The sequence below is a fragment of the Branchiostoma floridae genome, chromosome 1 (assembly GCF_000003815.2).
Source record: "Branchiostoma floridae strain S238N-H82 chromosome 1, Bfl_VNyyK, whole genome shotgun sequence".
Lineage (NCBI taxonomy): Eukaryota > Metazoa > Chordata > Leptocardii > Amphioxiformes > Branchiostomatidae > Branchiostoma > Branchiostoma floridae.
The window spans coordinates 23,184,643-23,205,681 of record NC_049979.1 but is presented as its reverse complement, the minus strand read 5'-3'; the positions used below and the strand labels follow the sequence as shown (position 1 = coordinate 23,205,681).

General features: G+C 40.5%; 1 protein-coding gene across 1 annotated transcript in view; it reads left to right on the top strand.

Annotated features, from left to right (window-relative positions):
• LOC118423878 (WD repeat-containing protein 27-like) overlaps nucleotides 1-19,407 on the top strand; it is a gene marked incomplete in the record, with an annotated part of 84,346 nt that extends 64,939 nt beyond the window's left edge. The window contains 5 exon segments of the mRNA XM_035832191.1: nucleotides 1,963-2,060; nucleotides 3,013-3,115; nucleotides 8,051-8,149; nucleotides 11,426-11,501; nucleotides 18,791-19,407. Of these exon segments, the coding sequence (XP_035688084.1) occupies nucleotides 1,963-2,060; nucleotides 3,013-3,115; nucleotides 8,051-8,149; nucleotides 11,426-11,479 (354 nt within the window).
• Between the last annotated feature and the right edge of the window lie 1,632 nt (nucleotides 19,408-21,039).

Genomic DNA, 21,039 nt, shown 5'->3' with positions numbered 1-21,039 from the left:
TTGGCAGTGGTTTCATTTTGCGGTTTGAGGGAAACCAAGTTTCTGCGGTTTTTGACGTTTGTATGAAAATGAAAAGATACATACAACGTGTATTAGCAATGTCATTGTAAAAAGGTAAAAATTATTGTGACACCATGAAAATATAATCACATTTTGAGACTTGCCGTTCTTGTGGGATTATCAAGTCTTGTGTTGCGAATGTAGTGTGTTATGTATGATTCAATGAAGTTCGAATCTCCCACTTTTCTACTGGCATTGAACAGAACTAAGGGCATAAAATGCTATTGGTGGGTAGGACATGAGAGTATATGAACATTGTACAATGTGCATATTGTTGCAAGTAATATAAGTACTAGTAATTTGTAACAGTCAGATACATGTAGTAGGAGAAAGGATTTGTTGTCCACATGTTTACATGAGTACCAACCAATTCTATTGCTTCAATGGGAGACACTGCTACAAATGTATGTAACCCCCCTACATCAGTCACGTCCATTACGTTTGAAGCTTAAACCACACCATTGGAAGCTCCTTGATCTAACTTGTTGATGATGTATCAGGACAAACTGTGAAACAAATGATATAAAATGCTTCTTCAATTGTTTATGAAAAACACCTCTACTGTATATGTACATGTGGCCCAACATGTCCCATGTGATATACTCCACTGTTGTGCAGTCATGTGGACTACAGACTGATAACAAGTTCATTGCCCTCTGCCATACATAACCTTGCATTCCTGTCTCCTTTCAATATTTTTCTCCATGGCCATCTGAGATGTTGACTTCCAAATGACCTGTCTGGCCTCTGACCAAGTTAGCTGCTGCCCATGCTTGAGATGCTTCTACTTTAAAGGTAGTCAGTTCTGACAGGACTGTCATAGCTGTCACTCACAATTTACTATGTCTAGCTACATGTCAACTTACAAGCATTGCAAAAAATTAGACAACAATGTTGTTGAAGAGGTTCATCAGTAGACAACAATGATATTTGAATAGAGTAAACACATGTACGAAAATTTCTCAAGATTCCATTGAAAACATTTAAGTTTGCTCAGTCATTATTGTAGTTGGCTGCTAAGTCAGTTATATATATATATATATCATACGGTTGTCACATCACTGTTTACATCAATGAAGATGGCACTATTGCATTCCTGACATAGCTTTCTCTGTGGAATACTTTTTAACTTAATAAAGTTAATCAAAAGTGAACTAAAAGTCATTCTGAATATCAGCAGTAATAGATAGTACATTAGGGAGTGCCCCAGGTTAAGTTAAGATTTACAAGGCTATAAAGATCTCTATATCAATCTACCTTCTTGTCTTCTGTATTGATCAATTTAGGACCAGAAGCATTGATAAACACAAAGTTGATCTCCGTTCAAGAAATAATGTTATTGAGATTCAGTATATCTATTTTTCTTGTTCCTTCAGCTATGTTCCTTCTTAACTTCCAATGACCTTAAATGTGATGAAGTGGACACAGTTCAGTGCATGTCACATAAGCAGCAGGTGTTTTCAGTTTTCCTGTACTTGTTTGAGTGTCTGTTTCTAGGCAACCCGATCCAAGCCCCAATGTCCTAGCTGGGTCTGTGGCATCATGGCTGAGTGGCAACATTTTATACAACTACTCTAATGTTGTGATGTCCTGAATACTTGGCCTCCAAAAAATGCAGACCAAAACAAATCTTAAATCCTTAGGCCTTCGGGAGCTGTAAGATGATGACACGTGAGGACACATACACAGATACTTGGCAGTCCTTGGATTGTTTCTGCCAGATGTCAATAAACAATGAAGTATAAACTGATGTGGGTCTTTTTTTTACAGAGGCTGTACTAGGAAATAGTCCATGTTATCTGTGTTGACCAGCCCTGTGACAGCAGTATGTTGACAGAAGTGGTCACTCCTGTAGGGAGATAAATGTTCTGAAACTGCTCTTGCTTATTCTATCCTCCTCAGGGGTCGCCCTTCGTGTCTCACCCCTCCAGCGCCTATGACCTGTTCCTGACAAGTGCGCTAACGGACGGCATCAAACTGTGGGACCTGCGGACAAACAGGTGGGTGTTGTGGTCTCCCACTTCATGAAGCTGTGATATATGGAGGGCTAATATCCCTGGAGAGTATTTAGTACATTAGGTCTGGGCAGGAATGACCTACATGTGTATCTTACTCTCCTGGGATTGAAGAACAGTGTAGATGGAAGGTGATGTGCTTTATTCCACTTTTTATCAACCTTCAACTTGGCATATGAACTTGTTAGTGATTCATGATGTAGACAATGCAATACTGTAGTTTCATCCATCTTGGACATGTCATCATTGATAAACCTTTAGTGAAGTCCTTCAAGATAGGCTTATCTTTAAATGCCTTTGTGGAAGTCAAGTATACACAAACAATGTTTAAATCAGACTACAGCAGCACTGTCAATGCCGTTGAGTTTCTGTGGCCCAAAAACATACAAGAAACGCATTTAATTTCTTTCTACTTTAAGCTGTTCTGAGTTGATTAATACAAAGATAAGATGGAACAGCAATATCAATCACTGCAGTTTCTAGTCTTTTTAATGCATCACTGCTAAGTATAACTTAAATGGCATAAAAAGTTTTAGAGTTGTCACAGTGTACTCTGGCACAGAAGATGTTGGTGGGCCCAGCAGAATATGTTCCTTTTCCTAGGTTCTAACTTGACTGCATGTATCTGGTGCTACAGGTCGTTTACCGGAGTTTGGATGTGTACTGTTGATCCATGGCGGTCAATCAGTACCAGTGATGTTTATCTAGCTACATGTATTTAGTGATCTGATGGAGCATATCCTCCCCTTCCCTGCTGTAGGATAACACCTCCAACCTTGACCTTTATTTTCTCAGATTGAGATAAAGCACAGTTGTGAAGAAAAAAAATTGCGTAATACATTGTTCTACCTGATTGGGTGCTGTAAACTACAGTTTAGGTACTGAAGGTAATGACGTGTTTGACTCTGAGCCACTGACGCCTCTTGTCACATTCCAGGTGTGTAAGGCGCTATGAAGGGCACCTGAACCGCGCTTACCCCTGCGGTCTGACCATGAGCCCGTGTGCACGCTTCATCGCCACTGGAGCAGAGGACAAATCGGTGGGCATGGTCTTGTATTGAGCGAACAAATAGGCTTGATAAGTGAGATTGCAGTGTACTCTATTGTTCAGGTGTTGGTCATTTATCATCATAAAAAGCTTCCAGACCTAAAACTTTCCCTTGCTGGCAGACAGCACATGTACATGTACATTGTACCTCCTTGCCTGAATTGGACCCACTGGTATATGTACTGCATTCATTCTAATTCTATAGCTCTAACATGATATGTCTGATCTCTATTTGATTTTCATGGTAATGATCATTATAAATTAACATAACCAACTACACTTTGGCAAAGCAACCATGAAGAGCCAAACACTATCAAAATGTGAAGGTTCTTCACTATATTACCCTTGTTAATGAAGGCAAACTTGACAGTGTGCCAGTCCTAGCCTATTACCTGCGGACAATAACACTGTGTGCCATTGACCGCCCTGTTGTCAGATTGTGCTGCTACCTGCTTTTAAAAGGCTTTGCGTATCGTCATGTCATTCAAAACCTGTCAACAGACAATGTTATCAGACAAAGACATCTAAGGTGGGCATTAAGGCTGAGTCAGAAATTCATAATGCATGTCAAATCTAAACAAAGAGGTGTCGACTAGAGTGAATCAAGAGCTAGATATGGAATGGTACGTTTGGGTGGAGCTTGATAATAAGAGTGTTTAGGTCACAATGCCCTCTCTTGTTAGAATGGTATTACAGAGCACTTCCTCAATACAAACATCTCCATCTTCTCTTTGTTCGTGTTCTATTTCCAGTTTTTCTGTACACCTGTAGAAAATATTCAAATCAGGTAAAATGCAATTGAATTGTGCATGCAAAATAGAATTTAAAACAGCACTGTCAGCTTAAGTTGAAGAATTGTATGAACATTTCATAATATTTTTATTTTTTTCTTTAACATTGACAGGTAAGACATTTTGGCACACATGGCACAGTTTTCGTCACCTATTCTGAATTTGGCAATGGATGTTATCTCGGAATGTTGACAGTGGTACCACCTGTTAATTGATGTGACAAAGAAATATGCAGTACTACACAAGGTGGCCTAGTTCTGGATTTATCATAAAATTATGGTTCCATGAATGAAAGATTTACTTTCTATGGATGTTTAAAGTCATGGATTTGCACATAGGATTTACCTGTTTCTAGTAGTACTTATCTGTATTACTAATTTTTCATCCCTATGGATTGCTTTGATGGTCATAACCCACACTTATACTAAATGGTGTCACAACTGAAGAGGTTCCAAAAGATGTAGGTGAGATAAGTCATTCTTTGGTGGTGATCCAAGTCACCCCCATTAGGACCTGCCAATCTGTCAGCAGGAAGGTGTGGGCAGTTGTTTGTGACAAAACAGGCCGTACCTCCAACATAGATGGAGACATGTGTGAACCCTGGCTCATAGCATTATGGCACAAGCACATCAGAAAAACATAGAAAAACAGAAAACTTTGCATTATCTGTATCAGGTTGGTAAATTACTACTAAATACTGAAGAAATCAAAGAAAGGAAATCAACAGTCAAGTGAAATTGTGTTGTGCCTATGCAAACGTCCAGTTCAAGCAATAATTGCTTGGCTAAACAAAGTCAATAACTTGGGTTTTCAAGTAAACAACAACTGCAGCCTGTAATACACCCTTAAAATGTCAAAGTAAAAAAAAATCTTTATAAGATTTAAGTAAGATACTGATTTGGAAGAGTGATTTCATGGAATGGTTCTCAGTAGATTTTTGCATCAATTTTCATTGCTAGATAGATATTTACAGGCAAGGAAAGAAATGCAATACCCAACATGTTTGCCATACTATACTGAATACTATTCTTTAAGATGGTGATGCAAAGATGATACCTGTCAGGGCTATAGATCAACCCCCACCCCCCAACATAAATCCACACAGTGGTTTTGTATCAGTAAAATTGCCGTTTACACTCAACACTTTTTAATTCCATTTGACAGATGAATTTGAAAAATTCCTGTTTAACATCTTCGCTATAACACAAAGGCTATAAAGGTATCTTCACCTTACCAACTACCAATCAGAAGGCTCTGTTTCACTTAGGTATTCAATAAAACAAGTTTGCTGGTATGTTTTAAGTCTTGAGTTGAGAAATTGTATCTTTTCTTACATTGGACCTGTACTTGACCAAAGAATTGTGTAGCAGGAGTGGAGACTCCTGCCTGACAAATGATTTAAAGCATACTGTCAAAGGCTTGGACATGTCTTAGATTGGAGGGATGTATTTCTTCAGTTAAGTTGTAATAAGTTGAACCATCTTTAAAGGTCATTGATGCCATAATGACAGTGCCTTACTGTCCAGAGGCTCATCACATGCCTGGTTAGGTTTCCCACCTTTTTTTTTTCAGACAAGGACACAGGATAGGGCTGTTAATAAGTGGTAATAAAACAGTGTGAATCTTTCAGCCTAATCACTGCTGTTAAAAGGTGGTTTATGTTCTGGGATCTTTGTTTCTCCCCCATGCACTTATGGGTTGTCAATTATAGCCGCCCTTCTATTACTTAGCATCCATTAGGGTAATATATCTTATATCCTTGACAGCTGGTGTAAGTTTTATGTTGTAGTCTTTTGTGGCGTGACAAAAAAAGGCCAACATCTTTGGCTATCAGCACAGTCATCTGTGTCTGCACAGACAGATAATAGCCCGCACAATCAACAGGAAATCAGACATGTCATTGGACAGACTGAGAACCTTACCTGTGGCATCTCGGCTACCTGACTGGGCCTGAGGGACATTTTTTGTCTGGCTTGGGTGTGACTGAGGTATGCTGGCTGACACTAAGCACACCTGACATCAGCCTTCCCTTCATCTTTTAATCCTATTTGGCAATGATATATAACCAATGGCACTTACAGGGTAGGTGACAATGGTATTTGAGGTATGTGAAGATTCGCTCAATCGAGTCTTCTGTCACATGGAAAATCCTCAACATGACCTTTCCTTTTGTCCGCTTCAATTCCAGAATGCCTTTTGCAATTCTAGAGTTGTTTATTGGTACAAAACCTTAATCCAAGGCTTATGTTATTGACAAGTTGCAAAGGTACTGGCCTCTACATGTAGTTGTTTACATGTTAAAGAAAAATGCTAAACATTCAGATAGTGACATATTGTTCAAGTCTTAGAATTTGGCAATGGATTGTTCAAGTGCAATTTTAAACTTTATTTTATTGCTGTAGGGAAATAGTAGTAACTCAGGCTCACTCTGATGGGGTTGGCTTGTAATTGTAATGTATCCATCTACTAGAATTCTTTAAGGGTAACCACTTCTCTGGTACAATATATTGAAAAAAATTGTACACAATGTACTTTATCTAGATGGTGGGGCTATATGTTTTATAAAACCTATAGGTTTTTAGGAGAACAGTGCCTAAGACATCAAACCCTGGCACTTTGAAAAAACACAGCACACAAAGCCTTCATTCCATAACCAATGGTAAATCAGCCTGAGTGAGGAGTCTGCACAAGGCTTGGGCCTGTACTATCTGTTGTGAGGCTTGCTCCTCTAGCCTAGGGAAGGCACCCTCTGGTTGTGTAGTGGTGTCTAGCATTTAGGTTAGGTCTGTTTAATCCTGTGGCTATCCCTCTACCATCTGGTGACTTCCTACAAACATAATAAATAAAATAAACATTGGCAAACAACACGTCTTTTGGTTGAGTTCTCTGAACCTTGAGTTTTTAATGTACTGTGTCTTATTGATTAGCCAGAGTTGCATAAAAAACAAATGCTACCCATGTAGCCAGAGGCTATTGCAAAGTGCTAGTTCTGGTGACAAGCACCCAAAACAAATAAAAATTATACCAGAGGGCATTGAACTCAAAGTTTCTAACATCAGGTCAGTCGTCCTATTAGGTTTTAACTTAGGTGAAATTTTTTTTCTACATATTCATACTCTCCCCAATCTCCAAGAAGATTTTGCAGTGGCATAAGATGGTGTCATAAGCTTGGGAAGGAGTTTAGCCTGCAGAGGAGCTTCATTGGCCACCACAAATAATTCCCAAGCTTATGATACTATATTATGCCACCGCAAGTTCTGCTTGGAGATTAACTCTCAGTTGATCTGTGTCTTGTCTGTTTTGAGCATTACGTGACTTACGTGTGTTACGTGCCTTCCCATCCTCCTGTCCTCACCACTACTCCTGCTGGAACACCAGGCAGTCTTCCTGCCTCTATCATTGCCTTTGTTGCTTCTTACAGTCTTGTTTACATGTGACTACAACCATCAGAACAAGCAGGTGGTCAGCTCTTGGCTCCTTTGTCTGCTACAGACAACAAAGAAGAGCAAAAGACACTATAATTAGATATGTGGTGTCAGTCAGGATTATGTCTCAGAAAGTGATGGCTTTATCAATCTTAAATGAGATGTGTCAAGTGAGAACACAGTGCACAGTTGAGTGGCTTCATTGAGAACTCACCTTTTCTGTGTAAGAGTGAGGATTGAACCTTGTCCTTTAACCCTGTGATCAACCCTTCACTTATTTCATACTTTCAAGTAAACCATTCAATAAAACCTTATTTCTTTCTTGTCCTTAAATCCTGTGATCAACCCTTCACTTATTTCATACTTTCAAGTAAACCATTCAATAAAACCTTATTTCTTTCTTACCAATTCAAAGTCTTAGACAAAAATAAAGCTTTTGCTATTTTGGATAAAAAGCTGAAGGTCTTTTGAATAACAATGCTCTTTGTACACAACCATTGAGTGTTAAAAACACCTGTTTGTATACAAAAGACTTTATCATCTAGTGACTGACCAACCTGATTTAACTATTCATGCCAGAAGGTATTTTGTTTGTTATCCCATTCCTGATGTCCTTGTAAGGCCACAAGGGAGCTTGTACATTAAGTTAAATGTAATTGCATGATATAAACTTAGAGGGAACTGACTGTGATCACTGTTTTCCTCCCTCAGGCATACATCTATGATGTAAGAGAGAGCGGTCCACTGCACAAGCTGACAGGTCACACTGATGTGGTGTCAGATGTAGCCTTCCACCCCCACACACCTCAGGTAGGTCTAGCGATGATGTACAAAGCAAGACATCATTACTTTTTCTTTGATATTCCTATCTTCCAGCTGAAGAAAATCATGATGGAAAAAAGACAACATCATTTCTGTGACATTGTCTTGTGTTTACACCTGTATTTTCCATAGGGCTGGATATTGGCACAACTTTCTATTTTTGTCCACTTGACTGCCTTGTTGACAACATGTGAGAGTATCACTGTGCTACCTTTTAAAGAGATAAATGGCAATTCCCTATTACCGCATGCTGTTTCCCTTTAAAATCACAGCTATTTAAACCTCCAACAAGCTGCAGCCACCCCACACTGTGCTGCATTACAATCTCCCAACCTGAGGATGAAAAGTTTCCCCAGTCTGCAGCCCTGGGGGAGCTCTGCTGGGGAGGATGTGTTGTTGTGCCCACTGAGTTTTAGAAATTAGATTATATCACATTACCCACAGTCAGGCTTACAATGTGCAATGCTGGATTTTTTTATGAAGTCAGGCATTACTGAGAATTGATGTCACACCCCAGATACTCAGTGAAAACGGTCTCTTTGTGCAAGTAAGCAACTTTTAGTGTCAGCATTTCATTTTATGATGGCAATTCTTGGAGCTAACAAAGGTGGCGGAAGGGTAGACATGCAATGTTCTGTCCTTTGGTCCTTCAGCAGGGTAGCATAATCAAGCATGAAATTGTTGTCTGGACTGTTTGAATGTTGTCTACTTTGATCACAGTGTAGGGGGGAACACTGGACTTTAGACAGTGTAGAGGAAGGCATATTTAGTAACTCAAGATTAGTTCTGGTAACTAGAAGTCTGGCTTTAGGTACACACTAGGCTGGTCCTTTGGCAGATGGCCAAATCAGTGTTTACTTATGAAAGATAAATTCTATTGTTATTCTGACATATTGTTTGATAGATTTGTTTGTTCAAAGTTTTCTCTCACATTTGACTTGGTGAAATACTATTGCCTCCCAGCTTTTGTTAGGTAAGTGCTGACCTTGTGTCCATACAGGGGCCAAATGGAGACTATGAGCTGTCAACATTTACTGGGTATTCATGAATTTTTCATCACAGGAAAAAACACTATTGATTGTCCTATGTTGACACTACCTTTAGGTGGGTTGTCCCAGACCTTAACCTACTTCCATGACAATCATAGCCATAATTTAATAGCAAAGGCAGCTAATTCCCACAGGGAGTCTTATCAGAGATTAACCAGTAATCCCCTTTGGATCATGTGTAATCCATCAGGTGGTTGTTAGTAGGGACAGCACAACCCCAGATAGTACAAGACAACCCTGTTCTTACAACAGGACATCTTGAATGCCAGCAACTATGATTGAACTTAAGTTTTCCTCTGGCTTCTCCTTTCTCTGAGGAGTCAACTTTGTATGCAGACAACGTTTGAATCTCCGGTGGAGCTGGAAGCAACATAGAAGCTCCACAGGCGAGCTTGCTAAGTATACACCTCCTGGTTTCCTTTCAGCCAGGCATGGGGTCAGACTATCCCAAACTCACCACCTCTTGTGATAACCAGTAACTTTGAGAAACAAAACAGGCCCTGCATTTTGAAAGCCTCCTATTCGTGCAAAGCTATAATGATGTCTTTGTTGGAAAATGCTTGTCCACGCTAAAGCTGCACTTGTTAGACATCACTATTATTGTCTGGCTACCTACTGTGCAACTGAAAGGCTGACAGAAGTTCCTGGTAGTTTGCCTTATTCAGAATGTTCAGTGGTATTACTCCTTCAAATGATAGCTGGGGACAAGGTCAATGATTGATGGGTGTTTCCCCTCCTCAGATGCAATGTGACCCCAAACTAAGGACAAACATCTCTACACAGACTCCCTTCTACATTTTGAAAGGCATCATTCAGGAGTCTGTCTGACCTGGATGAGAACTTTTCATACAGATTTTGATAACAACATTACATATGGATTTGTATCAACCATGACCTTTGTAATAACTGATTTCTATCAATTTACAAGTCAGCTAATTTTTGTACATTGTGCCAAACTCCCATAAGGCAAGACAAGGGGTGACTGGGTTAGTATGCCAAGCAGAAAATGTGATCAATATAGCACAGCCATAGTTCACTACCCATTGATAGAAAAACATGTATTCATTTCATGACTGCCTTGAAACTGCATCAGTACAGAGATTTCTTCTTTCTGGTGGCCCCTTTAGTCATTTAGTTCAAGTTTAGTTGAATCTATTATATACTATCAAGTTCAATGGAGTGTGAGCCATGCATGCAAAAGGGCAATTAAGGTGTATAGATAAGTGAAGAAAAAGAACAATGATTCTCTATTGCCTGAGGCTTGGATACGATAGTTGCACAATTCTTTCTTCAACCTGCTCTTCTTAGAACTGATAATCTTGTCATTGTCCTCCTCATGCCTGAAAGAAGAAGATGCACACAGGGAGCCAAGTACTGTCAAATGTCAACCAGATACGGATTACATGCAGCCCTAACAGGATATGGTGGGAGGGTTCCCTACCAGAGGCAGTTACAGTACCAAAGTACTCCATCAAAATGCAATTAGCATTCCTAAGATTCCTTGGTCATTCACTTTCCCTGCCTTTCTTCCACCTAGCTTTGTAATAGAACTTGAGTAGCAGCACTGAGCCCTGGACTGGATCTCACCTCATGTGTAAAATTTGACCATTGTAAAGTTCATGATACTAAATTTGATAAGCTTATTCCTGCACAGACTTTTTTTTAATAACAAGTTCATCAATGGTCCCATATCTGTATTGGCTACATTAGGAGTAAGCATATATAAAACAACCTTGTTTTTAGTTTATTCTCCATGGATGATTACAAGACCAACTAGCTGATGCCCTGAAATTTTATGAAACGAATTGTACATTAATAAATAATCATTATCTGTATATAGTGTTGCATGCTTATCCTTAGATTTGTAGTACACTTAAACTATATATAGTTAAAGCTCTGGCTCTGTATATGGCAGTGTAAACTAGTTAAAGAACTGCCTATGCATATGACAGTGTTCCCTATTTTAAACGTTTTGTGGCAAGGGGGATGGAAACAGACAAGGTATAAACAAACTGTTGGATGGGCAGTGTTAGTGAGGTAATGTCTGAAAATATGTTGTCACAGGAAGAAAAGGGGTCTCTTTTCACTTTGCACCAACACAGACATAGCTGGAGTTTTTTGTGTGTTGACAATGGTGTGAAAAAAAGAGCAGTATCAACTAAATCCTCCACTTTCCAAGACAGTATTGTCCTCATGCTGTCTGCTCTCTTTTCAGCTGGTGACATCATCGGTGGATGGAAAACTACATTCTTATGTGGAGAATAGATGACCCTGGTCAGGTGGCACAAGTGGTAAGTACAAAGTCCACCAATCTGCAGCTGATTTTGTACTTTCTTGATGTGTGTGCTGATTCCATCACTTCAAAAGTGCTGGCCAGCACCAGCCTCCCTGTAACATAATAAGTGTGGGTTGATGACCTGACAGTAGCCAATTCTCCTCCTGCTGGTGTGGATGTGATCTATAAAGGTCAGGCTTTGAGGGGGCACTGATAATCTTACTAGGATTTGTTTTATCACTTAGAATAATCCTATGCAGGATAAGCACATCACCCTTAGTGCCCTTCTATCCGACTTGATAAGAAAACGGTGGAGGAAGAGATAAACTATGAAGACATTTCAACCTTGTTGTAGCCAGCCAGAAATCGTTTTCCGTCCCCTTGATTTTGGATGGCTTAGGCACAGCATTCCTAGGGGGTCCGGGAGCATGCTCCCAAGGAAAATTTTGAAATCTAGACCTACTGAAATGCTATTTCCTACATTTTGAGGGTTAAACTTTGCTCACAGAGGATGGAATGGGCAAATTTTTTTTCCGTCCCCAGCTGCAAAATTCTGTCAAAGGATGGAAGGACGGGTGCTGGCTACAACCCTGCATTTCAACCTGCTCAGTAAGAAGTTACCCCAGACTACATATGTCTTAACCTTACTCGGGAATCTTGTAGCTAATGAAAGGAGTTTGTATATGTTAGGTGTTTACAGGTAGATAAATGCACCGGAGTTCCACTTGTCTTGTTCAATCAGTGTCCTTGTACAGAATTCTCTTAGTCAGAGGATCTTAATCCTATGGATGCTGGATGCCTCTGGGGGAAAGGTGTGTGTATCCTGGTGACATCATGATGCAGCGCACTATCCTGGTGACGTCATGATGCAGCGCACACTAAATCATCTGGAATGCTTGCTATTTTGCCCTTCATTATCATGTGACGGGCATTTGTATGTGTGCTTTAATGACTACGTTAAGTCTTACATTGATATGGTTGCATTTAGGCTTTTAAAAATTAGCCCTTCTAATTCATAAAAAAAGCAAGGATGTAAAGTCCTCTCCTTAATAGGAAACTTTAGAACAGAAATGATTTCTTTATGAGAAAGTTGGCTCTCAATCTTTTTACAGATATCCAATAATTACAGTCTGTCACCAATGATAGAAAACTTTTACTTGTTGTCAGGAAGACTTTTGCATACTTTAAAAGGTTTGTCAGCGTTGCCGTTTGTACCTTTAAGGTTAATGACGGGATGTTAGCATGTCTCTAGAGACTGAACAACTCTCAGGCTTCAAGAATCCATCCCACAATTTGTTGTGTGGAAGCCAATACTTCCTCCTGGTAATGAGGAACACTTTCATTAGTGGTGCCCTCAAGCACGGTCGGCATATATGGATGTGGGGAAAACGGTTTCCTTAAAGGTAGAATTCTGTGACTCTTCTCATTTGAGATAAACACTGACACCCTTCTGCTCAAAGTCAGGAATGCCATCTTGTATCATTACCATTGAAAAGTGATGTTTTATCCATAATTCTTCAACATTGTTCATTGTTCTGTGTCTTTGACAAAACACATGTAGGGCATGACAAAGCACTAGGCTGTCGCAAGTATTAGTGTACTGCCAATGGTGAAAATCTTACTTCCTGACCCATATTTCCGGAAGTGATAAATTTGTGACTGAAGTGTTGGAATCTGCTGCTGGGAGGTATTTTGGACCGTGAGTTGAATCTCTTCAGATCAGTACCATGTGTGCGGCCAGGGAGGATCCTGGCAGGAATAGGGGTGACTGGATGTTCCTCTGTCCCACCCACACAGCCACCTGGGGGTCAGCATTGCACAGGGATTGGGGAGGAGACTGCTGTCCTTGGGTTGTCCTGCTCTCCACTGAACTTTCCTGTGGTGAAAGGGAAGGAAGCGGGCTGAATACGATCCATCAGCCACTGCTGTGTCATAAACCAATTTTATGTGTTGAAGGGGGTGGTGAATAACTGGGCAAGGTGAAGGCTGCCAACATTAGCAAGGCATGTGTTTTGTGCCCGTGCCCAAGTTCTTGTCTTAAAAAACACCCATTAGTTTACTGAATGTGACAAGTTTCTACATTGTGAGGAAAAAACAAGCTAACTCTTCTGATGTAATAAATCATTTCTATCAAATCTTTCCCTTTCGGTATTAATAGCTCTATCCTTTTGTTGGTTTTCCGATTTTTAACAACTTGCAATTGAAGTAGTAATCAGTTGAAAATGAATTTGAAATAAGAATGTTTTACAACAGAATGAAGTTTGTGCCCATTCCTTGATTCATATTTCCTTTTAAACAATGATTGTGAACCATAATGCACCTATGATGGTAAACTTTCCAGTTGTTCCCATCTGAAAGTGCTGATCTGGAGAACCTATGCTTACCTTATGGGGACTGCCCTGTTGATTGTTGGCTGTATGTTGCACTTCAACAAGATAACTTATCGGAGAGAAGCCTTTCTGCCTGGAGGAACACCCACCAACAAGGTTATCAAAGTCAGGTTGTGAAAACAAAGTGTCAGGCAACACTCTATGGGAGGGTGGAGCAGACAGGTAAGACGTAAAGTTCTGCAGTCCCCCTGAAATACTTTAAGTGTGCTGTTTATAACTCGGAATCAGGCTCAAGGTCAATTCTGATGTTTTTTCCAGCAAAATAGGTCCCTCAAAATGCTATCTAAGTATGTATCTAGAACAAATTTAAACTCAGGATAGAAATAGACTTCAGTGCTCATAAGGTCATGATCGGCATGCCTTTTGTGCTACTTTTCCTTTATCTCTTCATCTTGAATGCCAGTTCCATCAAGATTATTACCTGGCAGTGGTCAGGAAAACAACTGGCACCAGTGTACATACATGTTTGTCTGTATTTCATTTTAAGTTTTGTCTAAGAATACCTTTTATGTGTGCATCCATGACTGTTTTTGCTCGGTTTTAGAGGCAGATTCAATATGTCAAGCCATAAAAGTCTCATCCTTGCCATGTTAGGTCACTCGGAGCACATTTTTCTAAATGTGGACCTACCTGCTGTGACTTTGGACCCATTAATTCTTTACACTGTTATCGTTTGATCCTCTTCTAGTTCTACCATCCTCTTTTAAATGCCACACGATAAAATGGACTGAAATCAGGGAAAGATCTAGTTGCATGGCAACGTTTCAATGTATCTATTTATAGAGTCACACTGTCTTTCTTGCCACCTCCAGAATTAGAAAGACTTAACTTAGTCTATATACTGCTTCTACTTGACATCAGTTTACTTAGAGGAAAATGTCAAACAGTCATGAAGAGGCTTAGGTTTAACAAATGCAAAGCTCATCGTGACACTCACAAATAGCCAAGCCCAACAGATTCTTTAAACATGTTTCTTCCTTTTAGTCATTGAAGTCAAGTGCTAAGTACGTAACGAGAAGAAGTCATAATGAATTTGTCTTGTGATTGGATGCCAAACAGCAAGATGTCTCCTTGTGGATTGAGAATGCTTGGCATGTTGGAGAATGTCATAAAGGGTTAGGTCAGGCACTCGGTGTTGGCACTAACAGTACATTAAGGCAGTGGTCGCGTGAGATGTTTTGTGTGGCCATGGCTTGAACTCATACTGTACCATGTAGACACGTTGAATTTTCACCCAGGTGAGGATTTTTCAGGGAGACGACGTCGTATGGATGCAAACAACATGTGTCTGTCTGTGTTCACAGTCATAGCAGGTCACAAGTGAAAAACGTCACTGCATTGTTTTCATACCATAGGTGGATGTGTTAAGATTAGCAGCATCCTTTGCCCCAGTGTCTTTCAAGTTTTACTTGAGTTTTTATGTTCTACAGGCGGTTTGGGACTGGGAGCTCGGATTATTATAACCATGAAACAAACTAGAAAGCCAACACTTGTGCGAAAATGCAGAATGTTTTCGTAATGCACGCAATACTATACCATTAGGCACGCCCTATAGTACTGTGTGTGAGAGAAAAATTGTTCATAGTTGCAACTGTTACAACAACTAGCATCTAATCTTAGCTCTGATTGACTTCTGGTTGAAGAACAAAGAAAAAGAGCCTGTAGGGAAAACGTGAATATACCAGTTACATATAATCACTGCAGGTTAGAGTGGACAGATGCCAGCATATGTACATGTATATTGGTGTGCCCTGCAGCCGTTCTTGCATCACGGACACCTCTATTGGCGTCATCAATAGGAGCGTCCTCTTCAGGGGGTTCTGGAATGAAGAGCACATCGATCAGCGGCCAGATGTCCATGATCACACCTGACCCCCTGGTAGCACTTCCTGCCCAGCGGCCATGGCTGCCAACCTGATGGAAGGTGCCTGCCTCTAATTTTCAAGAATGCCAGATCTTATCTTGTTACGCATCAGTCATGATTCACCTAGGAGTCACACGTGATGTCACTGATGATGTCACAGGCTTCTTACGATGGGTAAAAGGGCTTTCCTGCTCTGCGTGTTTACCTTGATTCTAGGAAACGGAAGTTTGGTTCGGTAACTGGCTCGAGGCAGTTTTCTCCGCGTGACTGTGACGTTAGTGATATCTAACATGCCCTTCTTGCAAAATGCAAGTTTATGTACATCTTAGAAGGCCAACGGCCCAAGTTTTGTCATCTCCATGGCAGAGCAAATATGCCGTGCAAGATTCCTAGCTATTTTGCCAAATAACATACAGCTTAAACATTTCGTACTTCAAGTTCAAACATTCAATTGTCCAGTTTCCTGTTTTGTCCAGCTTACAGGTTAAACATTTCGTACTTCAAGCTCAAACAGTTTCAATTGTCCAGTTTCCTGTTTTGTCCGGCTTGCGCCGGTTTAGTCTTCCAGTCCTTGTCTGTGTTGTATTCTCAGTGTCTTATATATAGCGCACGAAACTGCTCTTTGCAGAATAAATCAATTGTAGGCAAATAGTCGTCTGTCTTCCCACTTGAACTTTGTACTTGAGCACTAGAGATAAATGTGTTCCCCCAAAGAGGACATGTCTCAGAAGACTCAGGACATGAAATTATGTGTTATGTGTTACTTTTCAAGGACACAACCCAGAAATAGTTTTGCTTGCTATGTCTTGATATATGCTTAATGAATGTCAAGGTTCTAAAGACTGACCTGAGGCACAAGACAAGGAGTCTGGGAGTCTGAAAAGACTGCATGTTATTGAGAGAATCAACCTTGGTGGAGACATTCTCGAAGGAATTAGCATCTTAGTAAGGCAGTGAGAAATAGCGGTGTCCTTCTCCCTTTGGGTTAGTCAAACAAGGAGGAGCCTTGCAGTCTAATATTAGCCACAGGGTAGGAACAACACGTGCTGCAGAACACTAGCCATTAGAAAACAGCACTGTCTACTTTTCTCACTGTCATACATTGGCAGATCTTTGTTTTATCATAGGTACATGTAGTCACTGATTACCTAAACCTAAATCATATACACGGAACTTTGGACATTTTGAAGAGTTTCACCTGCAACTAGAGAATAGAAATGATACATGTTAGAATATGCAATAGGAAAGTAATTTTGGTTGAAATGTCAGACAAAACACTTACTGGAAGCTAGTGTCACAACAAGCAATTTTATTCCTGCACGAGGTCAGTTTGGATCAGTCGAAAATGCTGTTTTTCTGGAGAAGACTTATTATATAAGGTTTAAGGGGGTTGAGTAAATGTTGTGCTTGGAACACTTGCCTTGGCGTACAGATATCATACAAGTCAACATGATGATTTAAATAGTTAGTGGTATGCTCAGTATTCATTTACTGGCTAATACAAAGGGATGGACCAAATGCTGGCCAAAAGGTCTGCTGCTCTTCCAAATACCTCGCTGATTCCTGGCATAAGTGCCATGCTGTCATGGAGATCTTGTATACGTCTTTAACAAAACTGTAACCAGGACAAAGGCAGTCCTGAACAGTGTACAAGTGGAGCACTCCAAGCAAAATGTCACGGGATAGCCGCTTGTCCCTCACAATACAGGATCTCTTGATCAGTGAAAATGTTGACCCTTACTTCACAAATGTTAAAGGTTGCAAAACAACAACATTAGTCAGTGTTCCATTCCCACAGCGACGCAGGAATCCACTCTTGAACTGAGCAAACAGGGCTGAAACAGTAGCTGATATTTTCCTTCCTTCACAGCCAAAAAATAGCTTTCACAGGTAAATGTCAGGACTCGTGACATGCCATCAACAAGCTTGTTGACCCCATCAGTTGATATCGGAGAGTGACGCCAGGAACATCGCTTTTGTCACAAGAACATCTTCTGAGTAAGAGATGTCCCAACTTTCTCTGACATCTAGCTATGAGCTAATCATGGCAGCAGGGCTAACTGGTAGAATAACACGGGAAAGTCTTTGATTCTACATTTATGTAGTTATTCTGTCTCCATCATGCTCTGACACTGAAGTGGGCAGCATTTTAGCAAGTACCTTCTAATGAAATTGCCTGTCAGAGTGTGAGGTATAACTTCACGAAATGAAAGCTGTCATGTTTGCTTTGTAGTCTTACTCCTCTTTCGCTTCCACCATTATGTATCCTGTAGACTATTTTTTGTGGATCACATCATACTGATGAGGTTGTTTATGTCCACTTCTTATGCAGAAAGTGCTTCAAATGTATGCGAACCATGTCATCAATGACAAAGTTGGCTTGAGAGCATGACATGAGATTCCTACCACCCCCCTGGCATTTGTGCACACTTACACCTCTATTTTGGCCTCCTAGCCTGAAAATGGTTAGCTGTTGCATAAGAGAGGTCATGGTTGACTTGATATGTCGTGTGCAATACCCTAAAGCAATGTATGGACTCTAAAATAGACATGTGAAGCATGAGCCACCAGCGACATACTTTAATACGAAGATAGTGCATGAGATTAAGATTACCCAAGTATGCATGTTTGTCTTTTGTCATCTTCAATAAACCAACCTAATGCTACCAGTAAGCTGTAGAAAATTGGCCCAACTACCTAATGAAATAGGTATGTTTGTATGAAGGGGGAGTTACTACGCTCTCACCCCCTCCCCCTTCCTTGTATATCCAACTATGCAAGCTATCTACTGGCACAGAAACAATGTCATTTGATAAAGGTCAGTGTATTCCACTTGGCCAAAACGCCTTCTATTTTTCACTCAATTCATCAAAAACACATTGATTTAAGCATGTATACAGTATACAGAACTCCCAGAACTTCTCCTCTGCTTGTAGTCTTCTTCCAGAAGCCATATAATCAGCATTGATGACAGAAACCAATTTCTTTGTTCACAACTGCAATTATGTTACCTTTTAACATATAACTACTTTTTTGCACACATTCTTTCAGAATTGGTAAGACGTCCAGTTTGCAGCTGAAGAAGTGCATGGTGCACCCCACCTACGTGATTCCAGAGAGGAAGAACCCAGACTGTTGGCACTGACCTGCAGTAGTGATTGCCATCTTCTCAAGCTCTCAGTGCACTGTGAACATGTTTCTCAAATAGGTAATTGCCTCAATGTCAAGCTGTTGACAGGCACTATTATTGTCTCCGTCCAGATTGCTAGTTCCTTTACTTTTCCCTGGTACTTTTATACCCTGCAGTTTGCTTTCAAGATGAAATCATGGTTGTTACATTGTACTTCATTGTATAGGTAACATGTACAAACTTTGCTGCTATTGATTATACCCATGTCTCTACATTAAAAAATATTTTCTGTCATACAGATACATGTACTTGAAAAAGTATCTTCTAAATGTTCGCAACACTTCAATGTATTTTTTTATAGATTTGAAAGACACTTGCTAGGAAAGCTCTTGTGCAACAGTAGCTGTAGTAGTAGTAGGAGGAGGAGTTGTTCTGTATTACTTGTGAGTGTGACACTGTTGTACATTTTTGCAATTTCATTGAAATTTCTACAAAGTTACTATTGTTTGATAAATTAAAATACAAAGGCAAAATGGAACTAATGAGTGAAAGCCTCATTCTTCTCCAGTCTTCCTGCACCTATTACCAATGACCCTTTGTCCGCTGACATTGATGTTGGCTTACAGACACATGACGATGGGCCCAACTGCAAATATGACCATCATTGTGTCCATGAAGTCAGTACAGTCCCAGTTAGTACAGGGATGACAGTGGTAGCATAGTGCAAGCCCTGGGTGTCCATTCCCTGTCTAAACTGTCAGTGTTTGATGCTGCCCCACAGACAGCAGATGTCAGTGGTGAAGTCTCCCTGCCCTGGGACACACCAGGATGGTACAGGTTGACATGACACTTATCTACAGGAACTCCTCAGGACAGGACACTGCCCAGCTGGTAGTGGACACATCTGTCCATCTGTTACAGTCCTAGAGGACCTGTCATTGTACATACCCTCACTGTCCTCCAGAAGGCATCGCCCTGTCATTTTGCTTTCTTAGGGTATGCTTTGGTATTTGCTAACAATATTTGTAATCAAGTATTGACAGGATTCCTTTAGTGCCACATGCCAAGGCTGGTCAGATAACAAGTGTGCAGTGTCCAACTTTTTCAGAATGAAGATTGCACTTATTTTTATCATGATTACGATAATTAAGTATGTGAATTTAGGTTGAATTACAAATACCGCTAGGTGTTTTTCCAGAACTCAGTGCCCTTGGTGTAAAATTCCAAATCACTGACATAGTATGATACGTCACTTTCTCCCAGGATTTGACATCTTACCATGTACCAGTCTTCATACGACATGTCGATCGTCACAGCTACCAGCCGCTGCCATCTCCAAGTGGTGGGTCAATATTTGGGGATGTCAGAAGTTTTTTCCAAACTGTCGTAAACAGCAGGCAGCAGCATTCTGATGCACGTCTTCCCATATTGGGAAGTGTGCCAGCATCCCAGCATACCTTCCCAGTACAAGTGCCTGGTGCTCTCACCCGGTCAACAAGCAGGCCTGTCTCCAATACAGCTTCCTAGGGTAGGAAAAGGAGGCTGAATAAATCTAATTATAGTTGAGGGGAAATTATCCTATCATCAGGTATGCAATAAGGCCCCCTTTTAACCAGCGGCTGTCGATCTACCAAATTGAATTTGTGCGACCTTTGATTTTATAATAGGAATATAATGCACAATGTATACGTGTAATTCAAAAGGAAACAAAACAGACAGGACGTAAAAAGATGTGTTCTCTGTTGCTAAGCAGATGTGAGGTATGGTGAGGTGTCAGGTAAATGTAGACCACCAACACTTGCCACTTACAGGCATATCCTTATGATCCTAACACTATTGTAGAGGTCTGACATCTGAAATAAGAAAATAATAAGGCCTTACCAGGCCACCTAACAATATCAGCACATGCCTTGGCACACTGTTACATTCTGCCTACACATGTTTGGTTAATAGTTAGCAATGTCTTCCCCAAACAGGTACTCAAGCATGAGAACATGATTGGCCAGTTGTGGGAGGGATTGCAGAGGGATTGCCATAACCATATGTTGTCAACACGCTAAGTTTACTCATCACATGCAGGTGCATGGAATCAGACACCCCTACTAATATTTCACCATAAAAATGTCCTACTGTGTAACAGTCTGGGTTTGGAGCAATCAGCACACACAGG